We start from the raw sequence: 27,492 nt of genomic DNA, 5'->3' as shown, positions 1-27,492 counted from the left end.
ATGTTCTCAAAATGCAGATGTTAATCAAAATAAATGTGTTTATTGTGATGAATCAACTAATAGCCGACATACATATTCACTTATCACGTCAACAACAGTTGGCATGTAAAATATGTAATTTAGAAACAAGTGTCCCAAACTGAATCGTCAAAATGTGCAGACAAATGCAGTGTTAATCCTTACTATAATACGGATACAACAATCGTGATTGTGTCGTCACGGTGTTGGGGTCGTAAAATTACGAACTATCCTAGGCATTTTTTTTACGTTGACCTCTACGACCTTTACGACCATCGCGGTCTTTACCGCGACCTTTACGATTTTTACGACCGTTACGATTTTTTCCCTTTCTTTCCGATCTGTTTTTGTTTCTTTTCCTCGTTTTGATCGGCAGATCTGTAACATGCTGTTTAGGGCTGTTCTCGGCCTCTTGTACCACAGTCACACCAGACTCCACGCTGTTCTTAGTCACATCTGCAAGGTAATGAAAACATAATTAGAACTTGACGAGCCAGTGAATGTGATCATGCGGGCTCTGATGTTATTTAACCATCAGTTAAACAGTAATAAACCTCGTCGTACATTATTTTTAACGTTTAGCATCATCATTAGCTTAGTATATCACATTCCGTATATCGATGTACAAACAGAGTATGCGTTTAATTACTGGTACGTACTATTAAATCAAAGTAGCGCATAGGTATCAATGAAAAAATAGAGACATTTAATTTAAGAAATGGCAGAAATTATGAGGTGGAGTAATTTATAAATATCTCAATTTTTGTTCTCGGTGACATTGGATTAAAAAGTCTTATATTACTATTTATATTAATTCCAACTCAATATTTTGGAAACATTTCAAAAAAAAAACAGTGGGGTTATTTCTGTGTGATATTTTTTCATATTGCGAGATTCTACGTCATAATGCTATGTAATGCACAATTTGAATTAATCGCACATAATAAATTGCACATTTACGCAGTAGTGTGCTCAGTAGTACAAATTTTGAATCAGGCTCGAACTGTCAACTGATGTTGAAGGGCAGTCATTTATTTCTCCCATAATCCACCATGCGCGGATGTATGCGTGACGTCACGCTGATATTATGCTTACCCGTGACGTTGATTGGCGAGGATACAGTCACTTTGCAATCATTGGTGTTCGCGAATCCACAGGCCTCTACATTGCTCGGCACTGGTCTCAGCTTAAACAAACAAAGCAAAATATATTATTGATAATCACCGCAAAAAAACCAACAACAACAGAATAATTACTTGTGCAACACTTTAACTCGAAGGTTAAATAAAATAAGTACAGTTAATCGCACGGGATAAACAAATTGCAAGTACATATTATTACTGATACGAAACCTACATTCATTGTGGAAATATTTCAAACAATTCACATTCAATTTCGCGATTCTCAATTGTGGTAATGTTTTTCCATTACATCATATAGGAAGGTGCATTCTTCATGGGTTGCAGGTAGCGAACATCACGATGAAATAACACACGTAATAGTCGAACCCCCTCCATGGTGAATTTGCAAAGAGATACAACTGTGGGTTTACCTAATAGGTACACGACCAAGAAAATAGTTAACAACACTGTGTGTGGTACGAGGTTCATAAAATGGCAAATGTTTATACCTTTAAAATATATTCTCCAGCTAGTAAGTCTCTGAATACAGTCTTGTTGAAGAGCGTCAATAATTCTCCAGTTGCAGACGGTACTTCCTCTTGAATATATAAAATCTCATGTTTCTTAAGAGAGAACATATTATATTTGTATTATAGTTATAAATTTAAAATAATTATTTACCTTGATAATGAGTTTAATAATATTATTTATTCTCCGTCTTACCTGGATAATATTGTTATATTCGATAAATATCCACTTGTCATGATACTTTCGATATAAAAGAAGACGAAATGCGTCCAATTCATATTCAGTGGGTGGCAGGTCAATAACTACTCCTATGTCATTTTTATATCTCCCTGTTGCATAGACATCGAACACATACGGTCCCCACATAGCAGCGCTGTCTATAATCAACAAAATATATCAATTAGTCTTCTATATCAGGGCAACCTCTATTATACGCAAGCTCGACGTGGCGGTTCTCGTGGATAATTTATTTTATACTTTTTGCTAAAGTATATTGCATGATGTATTGAATTTGATAATAGGGATACTCACGTTTAATAGAGTTAGCATAACACTCGTGGAATCGTGGGTACTCCTCACAAGCTGCGTGTGTGAAAAGGAGAAAACAAACAAAATAAAATAAAGTTAAAGAATACAGTCAGTCTGTTAGTCAGTCAGTCAGTCAGTCAGTCAGTCAGTCAGTCTGTCTGTCTGTCTGTCAGTCAGTCATTCTTTTTCCTTTTTTTTTCTTATTTGCTTCAATCAATCAATCGAACGATCAATCAATCGATCAAACACACAATCAGTCTTAGTTATTCTCACGTTGTTACATCTATCAAATTAATTGATTTGACTTACATGGTAAGGTGAATTCAGTTTTCACAAAAGAAACCGGACGTCCGTGTATGGAATACGGCACAAGATTAACTTGGATTTCATAACGGCTACCGGGAGATAATGGTTTCAAGCAATCATAGTAGATGTGTACTCTCTCCGGATCCTGACAAAGGTGAGATATACATTAATAAAGACAATTTGTCATGGATTTCTCAAAGTGGGAAATGGCGACAAAATCAGAAACGTCAGTCATCAGTAATTGCTTACCCCGTCATGACGCTCCATATCTGCTTCTTGAAAATTCAATACTCGGCATATTTCTCGGTTGTAGTAGGTGTAATATAATATTTCGTTGTCTGTCATGCCACGAAGAATGATTTGCACACCTTCCATATATTCGTCCCCCGCTAATAAAACATCAATGACGTTAATTTTCTATATATTTTCAGTTTGTGGGGCTCAATGTCACGTGGTATTTTGGTTCGAGTACGTCACCCAATAATTCATGATTCGCATAGCTTGTTGTGAAATAATGGCTGAAATGATCTAGTGCTACATGACCAAATATAACATCGCACGCACTAAAAACCTGTAAATTGTCATTTAACAAATCGTTGTATTGATAAGAATACTCACGTAATGCCAGTGGTAGAGCAACTGAAACGTTGAGACCGGGAAAATCTCCGTAGCCGGTGTACGTATCAATTGTCATTGAAATTGTAACATCTTCAAGTTTCAGATCAGGGGGCGGAGTTTCGTACTCTCTCGAGAATACCGGTAAATTCGAACATAGTCCAGTATCTAAATGTTAACGAGATTGTACTGTTAAAGAGATTACGTAATCCTGATAGCGACCAAACTGAAAAAAACTTGTTGGAGTTTTTCATTAGAGAAAGTGTGGCGATTTGTTTGAAAACGTTATCAGGCTGACTTTTGTCAACAATCAATTTTATATATATATCACTCATGCATACATATAGATCAGAACGTTTAGATTAATAATTAAATATGTGTTAAATTATCTAGCTGTGCCAAATACAGCAAGCTCAGCTTACAAAAGTATGTATGATAAGACCATAATTAAATTGAAAAAAGCTCATGGTCATAGTCATAAATAAGCAACTAAACACTTTTTCTTATATTCATAACAATATCTATGACGATATTGTAACATGCATGCTCCTAACAGTATGTAGCGCAGCAATAAGTGGGTCAGATAGCTGTTATTTTGACCAGGTTTTGGTGATCTACGTACGTTATTGACAATGTAGATCAAACAAACAGATCGATATTCAAGTTCATATCTCGTACTTACCACCAGCACGCTGAGTGTAAATACTACATGGAAGACTTCGACCTGGAATCTGAAAAACGCAATGAATGTGTATATTGTATTTCATATCACTGGATATTATAACAACAAATAAAGTTTATTACAAGATAAAAAAAACACATTAATATTCTTATTTTTCAAAACAAATCCACCTTCTCTCAAACCTAATGGCAGAATGTCACATTTGTGTCAGTAGTGACGCGAGAAGAAACGTAAAATGGCGGCATCGTACGTCTATCAAGGGCGGTGGTCATCGCGCGGCGCGTGTTCGAAGTTAGTGATAGCGACTTCACGTTCGCACATTCGGTTCATACGCCGTTAGACTATTGTTTAGAATCACCAACTTGCATGTTTAGGGTGGAGATTATAAACATAGATTACAGGAATTTGATAAATAGATTGTTTACTTATTGTATTTAGTAGTGGCGACTTCGCAAGGCTTTAACCGTGAGACACATCCCTGGTAATCACGTGATCGTGCCAACGACTGCAGCGATTGACTGCCGCATGGTTACTCTGCCACGCCTTAACAGATTTTACTTTTAATATAGAGTTTGTAAACTTTGGTAAGAGGGAGGGGACGAGAGAACGGCACAGCGAGAAGTTACCTCGGCTGACTGCGTGTGTGAATAAAGCTGGACTTATCTGTTAATGAACTTATGTGTGTTCATTTGGGTCGAATCCGGTATCTCCACGTGTAAGTGACATCAACTAAGCGAGACGAAGTTCCCTGATCCCCAAACACAACGCCAGTGTTCACAACAGAACAATGCGCTGTATACATCGATATGCCGGGTGCTATAGCGAACATGACGCAGCGCGGGACTAGCGGCTCTTTAGAAATAAAACAGATTCCAAGTATACATTGTTACGTGTCATTATTAAGAAAATTATTTCTGCCGAATATTTTTTGTAAGATACGAACTTATTTAGATTAACACTTTTTGAACGCGTTTGTATTCTACAATGAACTTTTCATTGCTTCAACTTGTTTTATTTTGTACTGTCTCTGAATAGTTTATAAACAAGGAAAATACGGTTATTGTGATAGACAAACCATGAACATCCACACGTACTCAGCTATTTTAGACGTTTAGATCAAATTTGTATGCAATTATGACATACAGCCTTGATTTATATCTTGTAAGTCGTTTTGTATTGACGTGTTTTGTTGAATTAACCGAGACAGCAAAATAACACATTGTTAACTCAATAAACTAATCAGTGACATAAATAAGGAAGCACTTTAGGAAGTTTTTCTATTTTCGGAAATTCCCAGTTGACAAAACCACTCATTGAACTTCCTGTTCGATGTGCCGAGTAAGCCCCGGTATTAGACAATGTGTTACGATTAGTAGAATCATACACTCCTGAAAAAATATTCTGCCTGGGAAATATATGTTCAAACTAATATAACCCATAAGTACTTAAGAATTCCACCCGCCCCGATATGCTGTGTTATAAGTTACACACTTACCTCTGTCGTACAATCTGTATTACTGGCGCACTCGTACTGCCAGTTGGCAGAAATGCCGCTGATGCAATGGCTGAGGAGAAACGCACTTAAAAGTTTGCATATACTGCAAAGTCGCATTGTTTACGGAATTATAGGCAACGGTGTACGCACGACAATGTGTTAGCTTTAACCTGCAGGACACCTGTACGAACTAAAGCGGTAGCAAGCTTAGACGAGGACTATTTATAGGAGAGGTCACTACGCCAACTGACATGCGCATATGCAGTCCATCGACACAATGTGGTCATGTGACGCAAGTTACCTATACCGCAGTTGTTGAGGGACTGTGACAAATACCTGCTATAATTAGACTATGACGTGCGTTTTTTACAGACAGGTAATGTTCCTTTCGTATGCCAACTTTACTTCCGTCTTTACGTCGTTTGAATTCGACGGAAGTCGTTACCTGGTGCATACTGCGACCACGTATTTACTTCCGTGTGTATGTCCACCGAACTTCGACGGAAGTCGTTACTTGGTGCGTACTTCGACCACGTAAGAACAGCCAATGGTATATAATCGCTGAAAATGGACAGATCACATCAATAACAGTGATTCGTTTGCAGAAATAACATTAAAAGTTTGAAATACAAGTAGAGTCATTGTCATTTTGCACATAAAATAAAAGCGAGCCAGTGTCAAAGGGGAGGGTAAACCTCAAGGGTACGGACGGTAATAATCCTTATGAACGTGGCCTGGGATTATAGGCAAGTTGTTTTCAATCGCCATTTGAAATGTATGAACATTTCTGAGTATGAACCGAGTCCACGCCTTCGTGAAACCCGGTGTATGGTATATAGAATACTTTGAATAGTTACTCAGAACAACGATTGTAACAGTTACCATTATAGTCGCTTTTAGTTTACGGAGAAAACGTGGGAAATACATAACCACGCTATTTACTCCAATATTATTGCCAACAATTTGCATATCCCGGTGTATGATGAACACATAACAATTATGTTTATAAATATACTGTCTGTGTCATGTAGTGTAACTTTGCAAGGCTTTCCCATGAGAAATACCCGCTAATCGCGAGGTCATGACAGCGGCTAGCAAATTGAACTTGACTGATCACGTATTGCCTCTTCGCTATACAATTGTATGCTCTAAAATGTATTAAAAGTTGGCAATCGGACCGTAGACGGGTTGGTGTAGTGGGCGGCCTGTATCATTGTAGTAGGTATGAAATAACTATAATATGTGATTAATTAAACCCCTATTGTGCGCATTTTTGGTTAGAGTTACAGTGCCTTGCCAGTGTAAGAGATAATGATATGCTAAGTGAGTCGAAGTCTCTATGTCTATATGTCTCTATGTCTATACGACCCACTGATTCGTAGCACATGCTACATAGTTGTCATGTTCATATTAGAATAATGTTATAATATTTCCACACATTTCTGTTTCAACAAAACAATTAACAATGATATTTTATGCAAAGCGTGACCTATTTCAACTATATGAAGTAAACAATTGTGACACATCAGCATATCAATAAAATATCGGAAAAACATTACGAGGAAATTTGTCTGTTCATCTCATGATTGTGGTCAATTTAGTGTAGTTTACTTTACTTTATTTCTATTACTTTTTAATATAAGTTATTTCAACTCATTTTCTATTAACATATATTCGTTAAGGTCACAATAATTCGATTCTAATAAATATTCAAACTTTACTTCATATATACGACCCAGTCGTTTGTCGTCAACAGTGTACACTATTGAAAATAATAACAATACATTGGATTTCAGTGTCCGGTAAACACCCTCTCAATAAGCAATTCCATGTATTAAAACAACGCTTATTTGGGGAATTTACTTGAGTCTGCATTAGCATGTGCGAATCAAGTCAAAAATGACAGAGCGGATGTGACCACGTGACTCTGGTGTTTACGCATTGGTTTACGCACGGTTACAAAAAAAAGATGTTTCATTAACGCTATTTAGCAAATCATGATCTTTAAATATTTCGATGCACTTTTAAAAAATGGCCACATGGAGTTTCTTTTACCAGTCGGGAGGGGGGGGGGTAATGTCGCATTTTGCGATATTAAAGCTGGGGAGTCGTCACGTACGCATGCGTCAGATGGCCATAGCGTGTCATTGTTTACAAACAAGCGTCTACCCATGAGCCTTTGCGTTTTTAGCGCGTGCTGTTATCGTCGCTTGGGACTCAATTCCCGCGCGTGCGCAAGTGACGACCCTCCCGCTACAGAAGCATCGGTAAATGATCTAGTACGTGTTAATCATTTATACCACATAGGCACTCCGTCACTAGAGAGCGCGGTTTATTGGTGAGGTGTATTAGTGTTGACAATGACATTGTCCTGAGAGTGTCTTTATTTTGGTCCAAGCAAATAAATTATTGTTTGAATGAGGTCGACGTTAACAAACTAATACCGCGCGGAAACAATGAATGCTCTTGCTATAAACCCGAAATTGAGGTTCGGCCGAAACCATTTAATGTATAGAGTGGCAGCATATTTTAATTGTACTTTTCCGAGGTTTATTATTTCATGTGCCTTTAGACTATAAAAGTTAAAACACAATCATTTTGTTGATATCACAGCATTATCGAATTCGCGTGTTTTTTGTTGTTGCTAGAAACGTATACAGAAACATGGTTGGTCTGTATAGTTAAATGACAGTGGTCATATTTTCCACTTCACATTATTCAGTATTTCAAAGTTTCAGGTGTTTCAATTAAATGTACTACGTTCAAATGATGCCCTCAGATACAATGCTCCACTAATATTGTTAGAACCTATGAAGGAAAAAAGCTCGAAACTATACTGTCAGCGGAAACTGGATTAGTATTTGTCACAAATCTGCAAGGATATATTAAGTGTATCAATACGCCTTGGTTCCAGTACGAAATCGTGCCCTCTAATGACAAAGTTCATCTGTAACGTAACTGGGCGACACGAAAACTATTCATATCATCGATATGTTTTGATATGTAGCCTTCCATTAACGAAGATTATCCTTTTGAGATTTGGAAGACGTTACTATATTTTAGACGCCTAACGACTACACAACCGAACTCAGTGGTCGATTTAAAAGGCGGTGGTCGGCACGCATTGCGTCTTCGAATTTCACGCAAGCAGTGCATTCTACACACATTGTGTACGTCTCTAAGAGTCCCATATCGAACAGGATACGGCGCGACGAGCACCGTCTTTTAAACGACATTTCTCTCACTCACATACGTCGTTCGACGTGACGAAAAGCATCCCTTCACGCGATTTCTAGAAATTATTTCGTAACCGCTGAGGTGAAATAGGTAAGTAGATTAGAACTAAACGTCTTCAAATACAAAATTTAAACCGTTCACATATGTATCGTATTTATTCCTTCTCCTGAATGTGTATACAGAACTATTAAGTGGACTCAACTGTACTAAGATACTACTTTGATCTCTAATATCATTAATTGTCATTGATGAATGAACAATATTTCTCATGTGCTGCTATATCGCGGGTTTACATACATTTGCACTGTTTTTTTATATCGAGTAGCATTTGTTGTATCATATATAAATGAGTATAAACTGTGAACACTACCCAGGTCACTCTGCCCACACACTTGCGTGATTACAGATCATCGCGTACAAAATATGCAAAGATTTTAAGGTAGAGATGCAGTTTACCTGACAGGTATTTTAATTAGTTAATTAGGAAACCAAGATGACCTCTCTTATCCACAAAACTATATATTTTCGGAAAGCTTATTGTATGAATTTTAAAATTTTGTTAGTATTTTTTTTATGAGCACTGTAGTTTGAAATATCAACAAAAATGTGCTTTTTTGGTCAAAAGCGATTTAAAAAAAATAGCTTCTAAGCCATGCTTCTGTTTCCTGTCAAAATTGGTTTATGGGTACATCTGTTTACTATGAAAAAAGTGCCGTCTTGAAAACTTTCTACCAGTTGTCAATTTTGCAGGGCAGCAGCTCAAATTTCACTACTTCAAGTTTATGCATAAATTAACACCCAGGCTAGTTGTCTGTACGATTGCTGTAACACTGTTCAACCAAAAACAATGCCCCGACGGCGTTTTGAAGATAAACACATTGTCAATCATTTGTGAAAATTTCAAAACAAAAGGTCAAAGCGTCTAGGAGCTATTTTTTAAAGGTTCTGGGATGTGCACTAAAAAGAAGCTGAGATAATTGCTAATTTGCATAACAATTCACTCAGTAAGAAGTTTGCTAATGCTCATTATTAAAATAGCTGTAACAGTTCCAAATTTAAATGTATTATCGTTTTGTTAAAAGTTAAATATAGTGCATAATATGGAGATCACGTCATTTCTTTTTTTCACCATGTTTCTTTTTTATTATTTATGTACATCCTTGCTAAATCTTGCTAAGCATTCAAAAAAGATACTGTTTACACCTGTTATCTATACTTTAAAATCGTTTTTGAGTATGTTCCACTATTCACAATTCTACAATATTTTAACAGTCTATAGCCAAGACTGTTTGATAAATAAAAAGCAAAAAAAAAAAAAATTCACTCCCAAGTGCCCACGAACCTGCATCTCTACCTTAAGTGACATATTTTGGGTCGTACAATAAACAAATAGCGTTATGATATTCACGTATTGTCTTCGGCAGCATACATCCCATGATTTCTGATTACTTTCAATAGAGGATGGCAGCTGGTGGTGTATCGCTTAACAAGTATGGCGAGTTAGTATTATATAATGCAGTAGTTGCATATACTTTGTGTCCGAGCAACGTCTCCACACACAACACATTGATGGACAGACTGCGACATGTTTGGTCGTAGCACTAATACTGTACAGTCCAGTTTCAAGCAAGATTACTCCAGATATGCACTGCCTTGGTATACTTTATACCAATCTTCCTGTCGGAGGGTCCATATTTAGTAAGTAAACATATATCAGTACTCGTTCAATTTATTTATAACATTCTTGCAATGTTACTATAGTCACAGCTATCACTCGACCGCCATACGTTGATTCGTAACGATGTCTGTCAAATTGAGAAACAAAATTTAATCTTAATGGTCTAATAAAAAAGTGCAATGACAGTGTAAAGGTAGTCAAGAATGTATGCAGACCTATTTCCTTAATTCTTCAATTTATCGCACACACTTAAAACATGGTTTGCCACTACTTACCAATGTGTATTTCAGTATTTTGTACATCTTGTTCCTCGTGCATGGTTTTATGGTGTTTTTTATATACATCGTTATTATACAAATGATGGTTTTCTGTCGTCGTGTTGTCATTGGATGCGTATACTGCATATTGAATTTCATAATCGACTGGGTTAACTGCAGCAGGTAACCGCTGTAGTTCGTTCACTTCCTCATTGTCATCAGTATCATGCAAAGTGATATAGAGTAGTTTACATTGATGTCTATAGCACAGCATAACAATAGCCAGCACAAGGCCTATGGCAATTACAATGGCCGCTATTGTAGCTCCGATCATGCTTCCCGAGTCTGTGGCTGGATTCCATAAAGGTGTGCAGGGATTGGCTATAAGAAAATCAATAATTCCCAACTTAGTTGAAGGCGATGATGATGATGATGATGACGATAATGATGATGATGATGATGATGATGATGATGATGATGATGATGATGATGTTGATGATAGTGATGAATGATGATTGAGAAAGATACTCACCGATTACTGTGAAGTTGAGTGAGGTAGTGATGTGACAATCATTATCAAGTTTCGCAATATTACATATATCCTTATCCGTTGGTTTAGGCAATATCTGCAAATGACGATGTAAAGACATAACTTGTTGGCCTATATTTGCTAGATATTGCAATAATGATTCCATTTAAAATTAATGATCACAATATCACTTATAAAAGACAATCAAATGATTACCTTTGCGGCATATATACCTGGTTCAACGTCAACAAACGTGACATTTAGCAAAGTCAATGTGATGTCATTTTCGAAGTCTATTTGTTGTGAGTCGTTGTGAGAAACACCCTGAAAGTGGTTTATACAAATTGCTGGTTATTAACAGTGGTTCAGTTTTCAGATAAACTCCGAACCAATTGTATTGGATATTATAAATTATCAAATCAGTCACAGATAAATACACATTGTCCCAAGGTTGTGTTTCATCTTACCGGCGTTACTTCAAGAAATGCATAACTATAATTTCTTTTATATAAATAGACGTTGAATCGGTCTAATCGATATTCAAGTGGAGGTAGGTTAAATGTGACATTGACAGTGTTGCATTCCGTTGTTGCTTTGAAATACACTGGACTCCAATACGCTGCATTGTCTGAAATATATCCAAAATGTACAATTAAAATGTGTAGTAATACTAGTGTGTATTACGATATTAAAGATGTAGTAGAGGTGTTTGCTATTACAATTGCATAGTACATGTCTGAAGTAACATATTCTTTGAATCCCATCAAGTTATATATTTTAGAAAGCTTATCTTTCAAATAATATGAAATAAATATCCCGACAAAAAAATAGAACCATGTAATCACTGTGCAAATAAAGGGGTGTTATTTTCGAAGAAATCGAAATAAGGCCACAGAAATGATGTTCGCGATACTTAGAGATACTATAAAAGGTTTGAATTCAATTTTCCAGTTCGTTGCGTGACCTAGATTTTTACCTCATAACACTTTCAAAAAACACAAAAACATAAAACACACTGTATCTCAGATTTACTCAAAATGTATTACCCCCTTAAACCATCGCTACAATTGTGTTTTTTTCTAGTTGAATGCCTGCTTTATATATTCGTATAAGAGAATATAGAAAAAAAGTAAAGTTGATGTTTTCAAAGAAAAAAACCTCTACTATATCCTTAACACTTTTATTTATATATGTTATATTTATCGTTCATTTAATGATGGCGCAGTATGAAAACTCACTACGAAATCAGAACTTTCACTTTAAGTCAACCGCTGGAATTTGCGTAAACAATAAATTGGCATGCAAATGGTACGATTCACTATTTTATTTTCAAATAAAAATATATGCTAATTATAGTATACGATAAATATAAATATTGTAATATATTATTGCAACGGAAGGTACAGGTTGTGTACTTCGTGAGAATTCGCAGACATACTGTTTTCTTTAAGTGAAGGTATTTCATCGTTTACGCGTGTTGCTACCCAAGTCTGCTATTTTGCAGTATTGCATGCAGATGTTTCACACCTGTAATCAAAGTTGTGTCCCTTGCGCGTTTTAAAATCCACTGTTTTTTGGCTTATTTTTTTAAAGCGTTTTCCGATTTGCCTGTTGTGTGTGCACTGGCCATTGGAGTGCACCCTCAGTTCTGTTTTTATAACTATCTATTCAGTCAGCTAGGCTAATTGACATCTCTGACCATCGCACTTATGTGTCACTAGAATGCCAGAAACTCAGAAACTTGTTATGTTTTATTTGCGGCATTTACTTCAATGGGAGGTTTAATGAAATTACTGAGTGGCCTTCGATTTTAAGATTTCCTCTGACTGAAAACAACTTTCTATACTCACTCTTTTTATGCACATGCACGCACTGGTAGAATTCCGGGTGTTTTTCACATGCTGTAGAAAAGTTACAAAATTGTTATTGCAAATAAAGCAATATGGCGGGGTGATTGACCACTAATAATATAGGGCTAGATGGTACATTTGTGTAAGTACACAAAAACCAAATTTGAAAAAAATATAAAAGCGATCGTTTTTAAAATAAACATTTAATAGTGATATGTATCCCTCGTTATAGTTATGGTATTCAATTTTATGTGTTTGTTATACTAGTATTTGTTATTTGAAATTATAATATGAGCGTAAACTTACATGGTATGAGGACATCTTTCTTAACACTTTTCCTGAGTCTGGTTTGTGCAGTGGTTAATACTATGACCTCGATCTCATATAAAGAGTCTGGTGATAACGGTCCAACGCAGTCCATATAATAAGTGGTACTGGAAGACGTGATCTAGTGATGCGCAAACATACACAGGTATTTTATCGTACCACTATCCTCGGGGGCGGAGCTACGTCACAAGACGCTCCACGTTGCTAAGACGCGCACCACTGTGCCACGTATTTCTATGGGCTCTGTGCGCGCTGCTGTGGAACGCCGGTCGAGCCGGTGAAAATTCGAGAAAACAACACAAACTCAACTTTGAAGTAATCCTGAACAACCAAATTTATATATGTTACACACGTAGGGCTAATCTTGTTACACTGTTCAGGGGAGTCCCAACAACCATCCCAGGCGGTGAAAATGCCCGGATGTTCGGCCAAGGTAAATCGCGCCCTCCAGTGACAGACCACTTCTATGATGTCAAAAAGACGTACTAGTATGTTGGTGAAGGCAATGTCGTTCAAAACCATAATTGTGTTTGACGTGCGGCCACAGAGCGAAGCGGTATCGACGCTTTGAATGAAGAAGTGCTTAGTCAATAGAGGGCGCGATTCATACTAGGAAAGGTGTATAAAGACTCGTAGCTGGTTATTCATTCGGAACGATGCAAACGAATAAATATAGAGACTTGTCAATATTAAGCTCACACTTATTAGGTAATACTAACAGCGCAGTCGAGAGCGGCTTTGATTGGTTTTCGTAATTTTTGACGCATGTTCATTTCGTACTTTGCGGCATTAAGGTAGTCCGCTACCCACTATTAAAACAGTATCATTGTGAATCTTTGTGATAATTCATATTACATGTACGTCAATCATTTTTAAAGTTCTTACAGAGAAAGAGGGGTGTGTTTCCACGAAAACATATGCAAAATAATCTAAATAGCGGTCATTTTGGAACATTTTCCATACTAGGATTTCAAGTAAACACATTATTTAATGGATAACTTAAACCAATATTCAGAATTGTGGCCCTCATAACGCTACATATATTTTTTTTAACATTGGTCACCGAACACAATTTTGAGATATGATGGAATGTTTTTGCCATAAGAACCAATTGTAAACCTTTCCAAAAAACGCATTTTTGATCAATGTTTTAGGTCGTTTTGTGACCCTATATTTTAATTCAGAATTTTGAACATTACCGTAACCCAACCCCTCTTACTGAATTTTAAGATTTGTAATGGTAGAAAACTACCCCAAGGGCGTGAAATATGGCGTAAGTTTGTGTTCCTGTAGTCTCAAAATGAAAAATGTCAACTGACGGAGAATCCCCTAGTGCTAGAAGGGAGAACTCTCTTCAGCCCCAAATTTTAATAAATTATAATGTCGAAACATTAAATCAAAACAACGATCAAATCACCCAAATATTAACCATTTTCTGGGTTTTGAAGACGTTTGAATGGTTTCATCTGTACATCAGCGACTATCACAATAATTGGCTTGATGCTGATTAACGGAAATAGTTCAACATCACTGGCGAACGTTTTCTTTTTTTTCATAGTAGCTCTTCTCAGTATTGCTAAATGAGAGCATTACATATCATTTTAACAGTTTGTAGCAGTTTAACCTTCTCAAGTCATTTGGGTGCGTGCAATGTATGTTTCATGAAGTCTATTGTAACATTCAAATCTCCCGCGAATTGATTTAATTTAGTGACTCGCATGTTCTTTGAAAATGTTCTTTCCTGTCTCGCTGATATGTCGTGTGATTTCTAGCATAAATCACCACATATGTCACTACGTTGTATCGTGAATATCATCTTTTCATTACCATAAAAAGCACCTGCGTCACGTTATCCATCGGTTATATTAAAATAGATAAAGAGTCTCCATCGTATTTTACTATTTCAGAGATTTCGTATTCAGTCATTGAAACTTTTAACTGTTCTAGTTTGCGTCCTAATAATTTTAATTTATTCGTGGCTAAAAACATCACATGTGCTATCTTGCATATTTTATCGGTGTAATTGTATGACCCCACTGTCATCGATCACCTGCAGTGCCTAGCGCCGGGTTCCTTGAATTCAGATTCGTGAAGATTCTTTTCGGACTTGGCACACGATAGACGCTCATCATGTCGCAGTTCTTAATTGTATAGTTTTAGACTATATTACAGTGTCGGCGCTATTTTATATTATAGGTATAAACGAATAAATATCAAAACTGATCTATTAGTTGTTATGGACAACCCCACAATTAATATATATATATATCACATAGCTACATACTCTGCTTTTCTCATTGATTCCGTATGATTCCGAGAGATTGAATTGTTGGCAACGTTCGAGGCCGTAAAAGGAATATTCTGGATATAGGTGGTTATCTGTTAATCCTTTTATAATGAACACGAGTGCCGCTGGACGTATCGATCCTATTGGTAACAAATAAGACTAACATTAATCATTGTAAACAAGTCCGATCATATTCGTATCTTTGTAAATGAATAGGAATGCATTGTCTTACATAAATAAAACACTAAACCGAATACTACAACTAATACACTGTAAAAGGGTTAAAAGGGAACTAAATATAGCCTAATTTGGTGTTTCTTTTTATCAAGTTATGTATATTGATTATAAATTTAAAAAAAATAAAATAACAAAATGATTTAAATATGAAAAAACCATAAACCTGCGAAGGACTTCCGTTTGCGCCATCTTGCCATAAAAAACGCCCTCATGAGGTATAAACAGGAAAGGTAACAAAGCATGATGACAAAATAGTATCTGATTAAATATAAACAACTTAGGAAGCCATAGTTGGTGAATTGACTTCTAGTCTAGGTTGTTTCGACTGGGTTTTAATTTTGCTATTTCGATGATTGGAAAATGCTCTGAAGTAAAACCTAGTGAATATGTGAAATTGAGCATAGAACACATTACCAAAATGATAAAATCCACTGAATACGCCTGAAATGCTGATTCAGTGAAATTTCAGCCCAGTGAAAAATTAGTCATTTTACAATACTACGTTATATTTACAGATGTGGAGTAATAATTAATATTAGGATAGATAAACTGGTATCTCTAGGTGGCTACAAATTTGGCATATAGTGTGTTATAGTCAACACTTACCTGCGGTTAACGAGAACTTCACGCTTATGCTCAAAGCAGGTAACGTCAGAGAATCCCATTGTGAAGGATACCACGTGACTGACATGTCAATCGAAGCTGAATTGTCGTAAACTGCATTTTCTTGCACTAATGGTATCTGTGTACAGTCGTCTGCGCAATGAAACAAAGCCGTCATTGTCAAGTTTGTATATATACACATCAACTACAACAATTAAAACGATACAGTCATCGCTCCGCGTTGTGTTCGTATATGCTCCCCATGCCACGTACACAATGCATGTGATTTGCATTGATTGTTTAATTTAGAACTTACGTTGTACATTTCAAAACACCACAGCTGTAGCTAATTTGAATATTGCGTCAATAATCAAAACATTTTTGTCGCATGGCACCACATCGAACACGATGCGACACACGATATATCCACCCGAAAATACTGTAAACAACCATTTAACGGAAATTACTAGAATGTTGGTATTTACATGCCATTCAGTTATGATTATGATAGATTAAGTAGTTAACATATTTTGTACTGCATATTCTCGTAAAACAAGTAACAAAGTGCTAATCATAGAAAGAAGTTTCTTACCGTATCTTTCAATATTATAGCAACCCATTCTCTCAGTAAACTGCAAATACAAATGTTGTTAGTACAGAAATTTAACACACTTACATCACCTGCCCTCACACAGTATCACTGAACTCGTAAACACATTGCTTACAACTACCAAGTGCCGATTGCAATGACGTCGCTTCTCCGCCTCGAAACAATATTTTTTAAGACAAAACGGTCGACTGGCTCACCTAGTTAAATCTCAGCAGCGTATGATTCAATTGCACTTCATAAATAATTAAAGACTATAATTTGGATATCAAATTAGAGCTTACTAATGCAGTAAATAGCATATTATTGTGGTTAATATGCCGCCTGGTCTACCCCCTTTTACTTGTTAGATACTCGGTCAGTCATACTTTTCCGTCACCATTCTGTACGTTCGTTGTCTCGACGAGGCTGTAAACGATTTAAACTTTACCCACCTGGCTACCACACGTACACGGAAGCTTCCATTCTGCATTCGCCCGCAATATAAACCACCCAAAGAGTAAGAAATGCAGAATCATGGCCGAAACCGTCACATAAATGACAGAGAAGTCAAGAAGTCGCTGTTGGTTATAAAACACGCCCAGAAATGCCAACGTTTGCCTGATAAAATACTATCAACTATAAATTGTATTTACTAGACAGTAGACAAAAGGGAATCTACGTATTCAATGTCGGCATACATGTAATTGTTTATTTTATTGAGTCATCCCGAACTTTACGAGACTAACCTACAAAATTTACAACCAGATCGGAAGACAAAAACTACCTGCTTTGTGTTCCCTGGAAGTTTGTTACGAAAAGCAAAAACATGAAATACCATGTAAAATACTTGAAATTACCAAAGAGGAATAGAGAAAAATAATTTGTTATAAACCTTGGCTCACGCATTGCTCTGGTTTGTACATCTTAAATGTATATAACTAGGATCCTGTGGGTGTACATGTAGGTTGGCCATGTAAATAACCAGTATGCATGTGCGTTTTACATCTTCTATTAGGCAAGATAGACCTGATGGTGCCATCGATGATAATTACTGTACCACTAATTATATTACGCTCTCGGGAGACTACGGATGATTTGGTTTGAACTAAGTGCATTGTATAAATCTACCACGATACGCACGTATTCTATGTGTTTGTATAGATCAAGAGTTATTGCTCGTTAAGCCCAGCGACCCATGGATCATATATTAAGTCGCACAAATAGAATACCTCACTTTGTCAAAGGTCAAAACATTCGTAAGTTTTGACCGGTGGCTTGAATAGAGATGTTTGTGCTCTAAACCTAAATCGGTGTATAAACGCCTTAGCTGGAGCAAAAAATGCTTTGAAGAAAAGGGCAACAGTTACACATACTAACTAAGCATACGCGAATGGCGAGCTTGTGCCAATTAAAGACAATATCCAGGATGTTAATACCCCTGAAAAAAATTATTAGTTCAAAAGTTATTCACTGTCAAGTCAACTAACTAACTATATATATGGTGCTCCGCTCAACTTCAAAAATAACACACTGAATCAAACTACGCCGTTCTGTGCACATGTAGTAGTGGGGGGGGGGGTGTTCACAGATAAGTTACATTAAATAACGTTCATATTATGGAAAAAAAGACGAGAAGCAAGGCATCAAGGGTATTTTTTAGTCAACTGATTACAAACTCCAAAATGAAGAGTGACTAAGCTCAAGTAAAATTGAGTGTGTGAAAATGATAACTAAGCATACATGAGTAGTGAGCATGTGATAACACAGCATACGTGAGTTGTGAGCATGTGATAACACAGCATACGTGAGTTGTGAGCATGTGATAACTAAGCATACGTGAGTTGTGAGCATGTGATAATTAAGCATACGTGAGTTGTGAGCATGTGATAACTAAGCATACGTGAGTTGTGAGCATGTGATAGCACAGCATACGTGAGTTGTGAGCATGTGATAACTAAGCATACGTGAGTTGTGAGCATGTGATAACTAAGCATACGTGAGTTGTGAGCATGTGATAACTAAGCATACGTGAGTTGTGAGCATGTGATAACTAAGCATACGTGAGTTGTGAGCATGTGATAACTAAGCATACGTGAGTCAGTTGTGAGCATGTGATAACACAGCATACGTGAAGGGTGAGCATGTGATAACTAAATATACTTGAGTTGTGAGCATGTGATAACTAAGCATACGTGAGTTGTGAGCATGTGATAACTAAACATACGTGAGTTGTGAGCATGTGATAACACAGCGTACGTGAGTTGTGAGCATGTGATAACTAAGCATACGTGAGTTGTGAGCATGTGATAACTAAATATACGTGAGTTGTGAGCATGTGATAACTAAGCATACGTGAGTTGTGAGCATGTGATAACTAAGCATACGTGAGTTGTGAGCATGTGATAACTAAGCATACGTGAGTTGTGAGCATGTTATAACTAAGCATACGTGAGTTGTGAGCATGTGATAACACAGCATACGTGAAGGGTGAGCATGTGATAACTAAATATACGTGAGCATGTGATAACTAAGCATACGTGAGTTGTGAGCATGTGATAACTAAACATACGTGAGTGGTAAGCATGTGATAACACAGCATACGTGAGTTGTGAGCATGTGATAACTAAACATACGTGAGTTGTGAGCATGTGATAACACAGCATACGTAAGGGCTGAGCATGTGATAACTAAATATACGTGAGTGGTAAGCATGTGATAACACATCATACGTGAAGGGTGAGCATGTGATAACTAAGCATACGTGAGTGGTAAGCATGTGATAACACAGCATACGTGAAGGGTGAGCATGTGATAACTAAGCATACGTGCATATTGGGGTTGTTTATTGAATACAACAGTTGACATGTTTATGCGCCGTGATATAACGAATTCCCGTACAGCACGTTGAGGGCGATATACAGATTACCACTGGTATTCTCAATTTCACTGTACACACTGTTTTGTCAAAAAAAAGTCAGTTTATTTAAATATGCACTGCCTTGTTGTACTTTATAAGGCCACTTTCATATTTTGTAAACAACTGTTCTCGTTCAATTCCTATACTAAACAGCATATGTCCGACAAACAGCATATGTCCGGCACTCTTGTAATGCTAGTTAGTTAAGGCTACTATTCGGCCGCCGTGGTAGTACATATCAAATGTAATATGTTTTTCCAGAAACACACGAAACATCAAACAAAACCTGAGACCGTTCACGATTGACTTTTAAGAAACTCAATGATACGCCTTTTAATACGGCAATACAGTCAGGGTTATCAGATAACACACTACATATGTCGAAGATGAATTCGAATGATCATTTATTTCTATTCAATAGTAGTATGCATATACGTCATTCTATGTTATGAATACGTAAAATAATAGTTGGTGCCAGAACTGTGTTACTTTGTTGCGATGTCTGCTTTGTCACGTGTAAGTTGCCCATAGTTTTTGTAATGGGTTACTTCTTCGGTAATACCATTACATAGTGTTATTCACATTCAATACGAACAATTTTTCATTATTGAAAAAAAGAAACAAGAACCGAAGAACTTTCAGAAAATTTATTAAACAGTTTTCCCATACCAGGTGGCATTATGTCAATAAACTGTTGTAAATGTGAGGGCATCAGCAGAATAACTGTGCACATCTAATAATAATAATAATAATAATAATAATAATAACAACAACAACAACAACAACAACAATAATAATAATAATAATAATAATAATAATAATAATAATAATAATAATAATAATAATAATAATAATAATAATAATAATAATAATAATAACAATAATAATAATACATGAACAAAACATTTCAAAGCCCCACATTGATATATACACATATATAAACAACAAAAGACTAAGTAATTTGATTGAAAGTTAATACTTTTTAAAAAGGTGTAACATAAATGTCCTCAACGTGATCTAAATTTGTAGAGGTTGGAAGGTTATTTCAAAGAGATGGGGCATAGACAGGGCCCTGATTCCACAATGTTTAGACTCCCGAGTGCGAAGCACGCAATGGGAGGCTTTAGTGGAAAAGCTGAAAATTTACTAATCATTTTGCAAATTAGATAATTAATAGCAAATTTTTACCAAAAACTAGTCTTTGTGTCAAGTTTCATAAATCCAATGAAACTAGCTAATTAGCTAATTATCATGCAAATTAGGCAATTAACATGCATGAAAAAACAAAACCTAATCAAATTTGAGCATTAGCCTGAAGCACGCAATGGGAGTTATCAAATTACAATGAAACAAGGTACATAAAAGTTTGGGGTTATTTTTTGCATATTGATTACTTTATTGATTTTTTTTTCTATGAAACTTGTTACCTGTTTAGTCTTGGTTTAATCTGTGCATATTAAATACCTAATTTGCATAATAATTTATGATCGTCTGGCTTTTATTGATATCTCAAGTTTTAATCATATTTCAATGAAATTCGACACATAAATGATCTGTGATATCTTATTAGATCTTAATAGTTTTAAATTAAAACATTACCCGATTTGCATAATAATTAGCCAGTTTTCATTTTTTTTCACCAATATCTCAAGTATTTATCAATGAATCTTGGTACATAAATACTCTTATTAGTTTTGGGGTATATATATTCAAAATAATTACTTACTTTGCATAAATAATTTTGTTTTCGGCTTCCACCGATTTTTAATTAGTCATCATATTATAATGACACTTGGTACTTATGTGCCCTGGATCAATACATAGAACTAATTAGTTTTGGGATGAAATCTAGTTACAATAATTGTTTATTTGCATAATAATTTCCAATTTGTTTCAAAAACAAATTATTGCATTTATGCATTAGTCTTGGATTGAAATTACACCATACTAATTGCCGAATTTGCACAATGTACATAATCATCACATTTCATTATAATTTGATTCTTTGATGTTTCTGGGTAATTCACAGACTAGTCTAATAATGAAAAACATGCATATTGATTATCTAATTATTATTAGTCAATTTCTGACATCTTACAAAATCAGATTTAACTTGTTGTGGAGGTGCTCAGAAATGAATTGAACTGTAAGTATTACAAGCTTCAAACATGTGGATCACATTGTTTCTCAAGTAACAGACACATATTAGTTGCTAATTAATTGTTTATATGACTCCAATACCCAATACACGTAAGTATTTTCTAATTTTGTTTTAATTATTGTAAACAGACCGATGCAGATGTATCTTTCTCTTAGTTTTCGCCCAAAATTATTAATAATCAGAGAAAGATTGGTGCCTGTTCGTGGATGGTTTTCTATAAATTATGCACAGTATTTTGAAAATTATTCGCTACTTTATCACGCGAAGAACAGTTTTCTCGTCAGTGTTTGTTGAACAGAACATGTTTTCACAACCAACCAATCATATATAGTTTATCTGCATCCCTATCCAAAGTCTATGGGGAGGCGTTTGTACAATTTTTGTATATACAGTTTTGGCTGGATTTAAACTTAATATATGTAAAAATATGTTATTTTTTCATTATTAATAAATATTATATTTCACACATGACATCCTATAAATACCCCTTAGGTAATCAGTAAAACACAGATGAAACACAGTAATCAAGAATAAATAATAACTATACAAATGATACAATTAAGTGAAATGAACCCAAATGAGTTTCCTCATGTACCCATTTGAAAAATACAATAATAAATGACAACTATAAATTAAACGACAATGGAAATCAGCGACCTCTGCAACAACTTCTCACGTGCGTGGGATACAGCGAATTCGGTGGGATGCAGGGTTGTTTGTGAGACCCATAGTACCTTCCCATTTCACTAGTGGAGCGTCCTCTGCCAACTCAAATCGGAAACTTTGCATGACGTATGCAACAAATAGGAATAACTGATTCCATGCTAGGTTTTCACCAGGACATTTACGATGACCTATTAATACAATATGCAAAGTAACGGACATTATTGGCAGGTACAACTTTGACCTTAAGAAAGAATATTTGCCAATAATTCGAGATAGTAGGGAAAATAGGAAGGTTGCCTGAGACAGGAGTGTGACCGAAATATTATATATCCGCCAAACCGTTTCATACAATCAACAATATTTCCTCATAAGAACTACACTTGAATTGAATTCGTTGTCGGTATTTATTAATTTATCACATGAACCGTTGTTTCATTATAAATATTTGGTTTCGAGAATATTTACGTAATCTAGTTTCATTGCAATAATACAGGTTGGACAAATAAATCTATTTATTGCGCTCTTGCTCATAAAAGAACAACATTTAATTGGTTTAAACTATATCAGTGCAACACTCACCTTTACCGAAAGCCATGAAGGCAACCCTGTTTCCCAGTTTTCCATCGGGGTCAATGAATCGACTTGGGTCGTATGTTTCCGGATGCGCCCAGTATTCTGGATCCATGTGAACGGAATGAATATTGGGCATGATATAACTATGTTTAGGAATATCATAATCGCCGATTTTACAATCTTTGATAGTACTATGTGGAAGAGACAGAGGTGCGGGCGTTGCCATTCTCATGGCTTCTCGTATAGCTGCTTGGATGAATGGCATACTGTCGCGATCATTGATGGTTGCTCGGCGACTGGTACCAACAACATCCTCTATCTCTTGATAGATTTTCTCTTGAATTTCTGGATGTGTGGCGATAAACATCATAGTCCATCGCAGTGTTGTGTGAGTGGTTTCTGTTGCAGCTCGAAATAATTCACTTATGAGATGAGTAATTGTTTCCATATCATTTTCCAAATCGTCGAGGATTGATTGTTGTTTCAATTCCTGCTTGCGAAAATGCTCTCGGAGTAAAGCTTCCGTGAAATCTCTTGGGTTATTCAAATATATTACGTCTTTTCGTGCTTGGATTTGCTTTTTGAAGAATTCATTTAGCTTAGCGTATGTAGATTTTAGGACATTTAATTTTCCATATGGAATATGCCACAACAGAGGAATAAAGTTAGCTGAGATATTATATTTCACTTTAGCGACAAAGTCGGTGCTCAGTACTAACAAATTTTGAAATTTTGTGTCACTATATTCCCATCTTTTACCAAATAAAATATTGCATACAACATTGGTGACGGCGTGCTGTAGAAAATGATGACAGTCAACAGGCTCGGAGTTGGATGCTTCTAGCGCTTGGCACAGCGACTCGGCCTCTTCCTGAATCTTTATATCCAGACTCTTGCCAACACCAAAGTTACGAAATTGTGTCACCATAAACGTGCGATGTTTCTTCCACACATGGTCAAAACTTCTAGTTGCCAGACCTAAAAATAAACGCGGAAATAACAATCAAATCGATTTGTTTAATTTTTACATGACACAATTAATATTTTGAAACAAATATTGAAAAAAGGACAAACAGAAAAAAATACAGAACTGAAGTTTTTTCCAGAGGTTCCAACAACAGCGATAATGTGTTACTATGCCATCGTTATTAATGATTTGTTGTGAATTTCAACAGAGGCGAAGCCAGGAAGTTGAATTATTAAAAGAGAAAATATTTTTATATTTATTAATACTATATTCACTTCTGTTTCAAACTAAAACTCCTGCTAGCAGATTGTAGACTACGATGTCAAAGGGAGAAACTCATATTAGTGCTGTTCTGTATGTTAGAATGACACTGTATATGTTAACGGAAAGATAATATATACAAAAGAACTATGCGTTGTTCACACACAATAGTTGAAAAAAACATTAACACCATCCACATGTTGTCTGTTTTGGAGCGTTTATTCAATGAGCAAACCAAGTACTGTAAAATACTTTATTTTAGCTGGAATTAATTTTCTTTGAAAAGATTGTTTGGGTGTTTTGTATGGAGTGTATTTGTACTGCTTTTTGATGAGCGGAATGTAAAATATAGGAAAAAAGGTATATTCGCTGGATTGAATTTTCACTAAATCATTTCTTAAGCGAAAATGGTGAAAATTAATTCCAAGCGAAAAGTATTTTAAAGCATGTAAAATTGTTGTTGATGACGCCCGTTTTCGAATAAGTATCACTCAAAATTTCAATTAGATTAACTATCGCTAGAGCATATTAACGGTTGCTATATCGCTAAAAATGAATGAAGCTACTTATTTTGCTTTCGACTAAATATCTTGTAATCTAGTTTTCCTTCCTTGAAATAAAATAATATATCTTCTGTCGTGACCGCGATATTTTCATAGTTTTGCGGGTATTTTGGAAGTTTAAAAACTATGTTACGTTCATATTTTTTCTGTGAAATACACACTATCTCTATTTCAGTTCATTTTCTCTGAACATTCATCTTTTTCAACTGGAAATCCACCTTTCTCAGCTGTCTTAAATAATAGTAAATATTATGTCTACCTGAAACAGTTAAATAAAGCTAATGTTCTAACGCACAACGTACATACTATACTTACACAATTGTTAAAAATATGTACATGTAAAATAATAACAAAAGTGATACAATATATAATAATATAATATAATACAACTTGAGCACCCTACTCTGAATTCGAAGACTTTGACCTCGAATTTCTATATAATTTTGTCACCATGTATACATTTGCTTGACGTTACTATATTTGACTTAAATTGTCGCTTTCCAAATTAACTTTAACAATTCGTTCAATATATACTAAAGGATCTATTGTATTCTAGTTTAGTTTTCTCGCAATTTACGTGATTTGGAACTCTTAATTCTAGATCTAAATTAATCGCGATAACATGAATATGATAGTACTAAGTTCAGTATAATCTTCGACCATTAGAATATACATTTCCAAATTAATAAATCGCATAGTTGCCTCATGCCTACAAAACTATTTTCTTTCTTTTTTCTGGTTAATTAACCCTTTCAGTTCTATTCATGGTTTTCTTATACTTGCCAATCACGATTTCTGTACACAAAGCACATGCAACGAGTTGTAAACTGATATTTCTGTTGATGCTAGTTGTACACTAATGGGTCTGTACTATTAACTATTGATTCTTAGCGCCACCATTTTTCATTCTTTTAAAGATCCATGATTCTGGTCTGTCAGCAAACACGAGACTGTTTTCCACCAATGCTTCAGTCACAGCTTTATAACCATTTAACGCCACCACTCGTTGGGTACCAACCTTCATCGAAAATATATTACCAAACTCTTTCGCAATTTCCATGAACTGCAAGTGTGGTGTATCACCCAATTTGAAAAGCATCCCCACAATTGGCCAACCTTTAGGTCCTGGTGGCAAATTGTAATCATTTTTCGATCTGAGCGACCAGTATACGCAAGCTGTCACGACTGAGACTATGGCGATAATTGGTACAGTGATCATAATTCGTTACAAAAAACCGTAAAAATCAATGAAAAAAAACTGTCTGAAATGACAGGCCAAGATCAAAGTATTAGGAAATCAGAGAATATGATGGTATTCCCTGAGCTAAAATGATATATTGATTTGCAGTACTTTTGCGTTACATTAATATAGTCACTTCTACGTCATAATCACGCGCGCAACTGATATTAAGTATTATAATTACGGGATCTCCTATTAGGAGTATATTTTTTGATATGCTCCCCATGGACATTTAGCGCGAACAATTGCGCTCTATATATTTGTTTCATTGCCATGTAAAGCCTGTTTAGTTGTATACAATACAATAAGGAACAGTGTGTACTGAAAAATCAGCGGTGTACTTCAATGTATATATTGTATAATACCTCACAATGTAAGCATGAATAGCATACCTTTCATTGTGCACCATTGCTATAGCTACATCTGGATATGTTAGCACAGATATAACCAATCCTTACGTTAGTGAGAAAGCTAGAATGAGAAATAGTCGATAACAATACTTTGCACGGATGATTTTTTTTATCTTGTGGGCATAACTCAAAAGCGCAAAGTCTACCGCGTACAGAATATCGTAAATCGGTACAACACCACTGGTCTCATTTGTCACGCCAAAAATGTAGTTAAGCAAAGGAGTGTAACTACCCCGGACATCGTGGAGTACGTGGCGTTTCTAAAGACAGACAGTTGATGAAGATGAAGATCGATCGGAAGATGGGATTCATGATTTGAACTCCAACAATAAGAAATGTAAATCACATTTTCCGCCGAGATTCAAGTTTCACCAAAACAGAGAAACAAATATAAAGCTATATTCTACGAGTACATTGGAATAATGTCTACCGTTAACGGCGGGACACTATACTTTAATATGTGATGAATGCGGTGTGTTTGTAAAAGACAACATGTGTAAGACACACGCGAATATTGATTTCATTCGTACTAAGAATCTCCTTCATTACTTGATATTAGAATTGCTGGGAAAATACAATTACTACATAAATGTAAGGTTAATGGGTGTACAATTCGAAATAAATGACGACAAATATTTGACAAACTAATTATTTCAAAATATACACTATTATAATATTGCAATATAAACACTAACACGTTAACTTTACTCAGAGCAATAATGTAAACGTTAAATCGTTCTGATTGGCTAAGTCACAGTGTACGAGTAATACCGATGTAAAATGTGTGAATAAGAATGAAATAAAGGATGTTTTTTTTAATTCTAACACATATTTAGTAAATACATAT

General features: G+C 35.6%; 2 protein-coding genes across 2 annotated transcripts; both read right to left on the bottom strand.

Moving 5' to 3' along the window:
- Window positions 1-20: 20 nt before the first annotated feature.
- Window positions 21-5,489, bottom strand: LOC100373699 (uncharacterized). Its single transcript, XM_002731359.4, has 10 exons — window positions 5,294-5,489; window positions 3,799-3,847; window positions 3,120-3,284; window positions 2,751-2,890; window positions 2,505-2,646; window positions 2,199-2,249; window positions 1,863-2,044; window positions 1,649-1,762; window positions 1,114-1,204; window positions 21-474 (listed from the first exon to the last, which is right to left on the bottom strand). The coding sequence occupies exons 1-10, from the start codon at window positions 5,408-5,410 to the stop codon at window positions 251-253; spliced, it is 1,275 nt and encodes a 424-aa protein (XP_002731405.1). The 5' UTR covers window positions 5,411-5,489; the 3' UTR covers window positions 21-250.
- A 4,811-nt stretch (window positions 5,490-10,300) lies between these two features.
- Window positions 10,301-26,130, bottom strand: LOC144360036 (cytochrome P450 2J1-like). Its single transcript, XM_085497370.1, has 12 exons — window positions 25,889-26,130; window positions 23,211-24,184; window positions 22,655-22,819; window positions 16,302-16,451; window positions 15,456-15,598; window positions 13,151-13,292; window positions 12,845-12,895; window positions 11,462-11,622; window positions 11,211-11,318; window positions 10,998-11,091; window positions 10,484-10,846; window positions 10,301-10,335 (listed from the first exon to the last, which is right to left on the bottom strand). Exons 1-12 carry the CDS (start codon window positions 26,092-26,094, stop codon window positions 10,301-10,303), a joined length of 2,592 nt encoding a protein of 863 aa, XP_085353496.1. The 5' UTR covers window positions 26,095-26,130.
- Between the last annotated feature and the right edge of the window lie 1,362 nt (window positions 26,131-27,492).

Source organism: Saccoglossus kowalevskii, chromosome 3, assembly GCF_978046115.1.
Source record: "Saccoglossus kowalevskii chromosome 3, keSacKowa6.1, whole genome shotgun sequence".
NCBI lineage: Eukaryota > Metazoa > Hemichordata > Enteropneusta > Harrimaniidae > Saccoglossus > Saccoglossus kowalevskii.
This window is presented reverse-complemented; position numbering and strand designations above follow the sequence as displayed.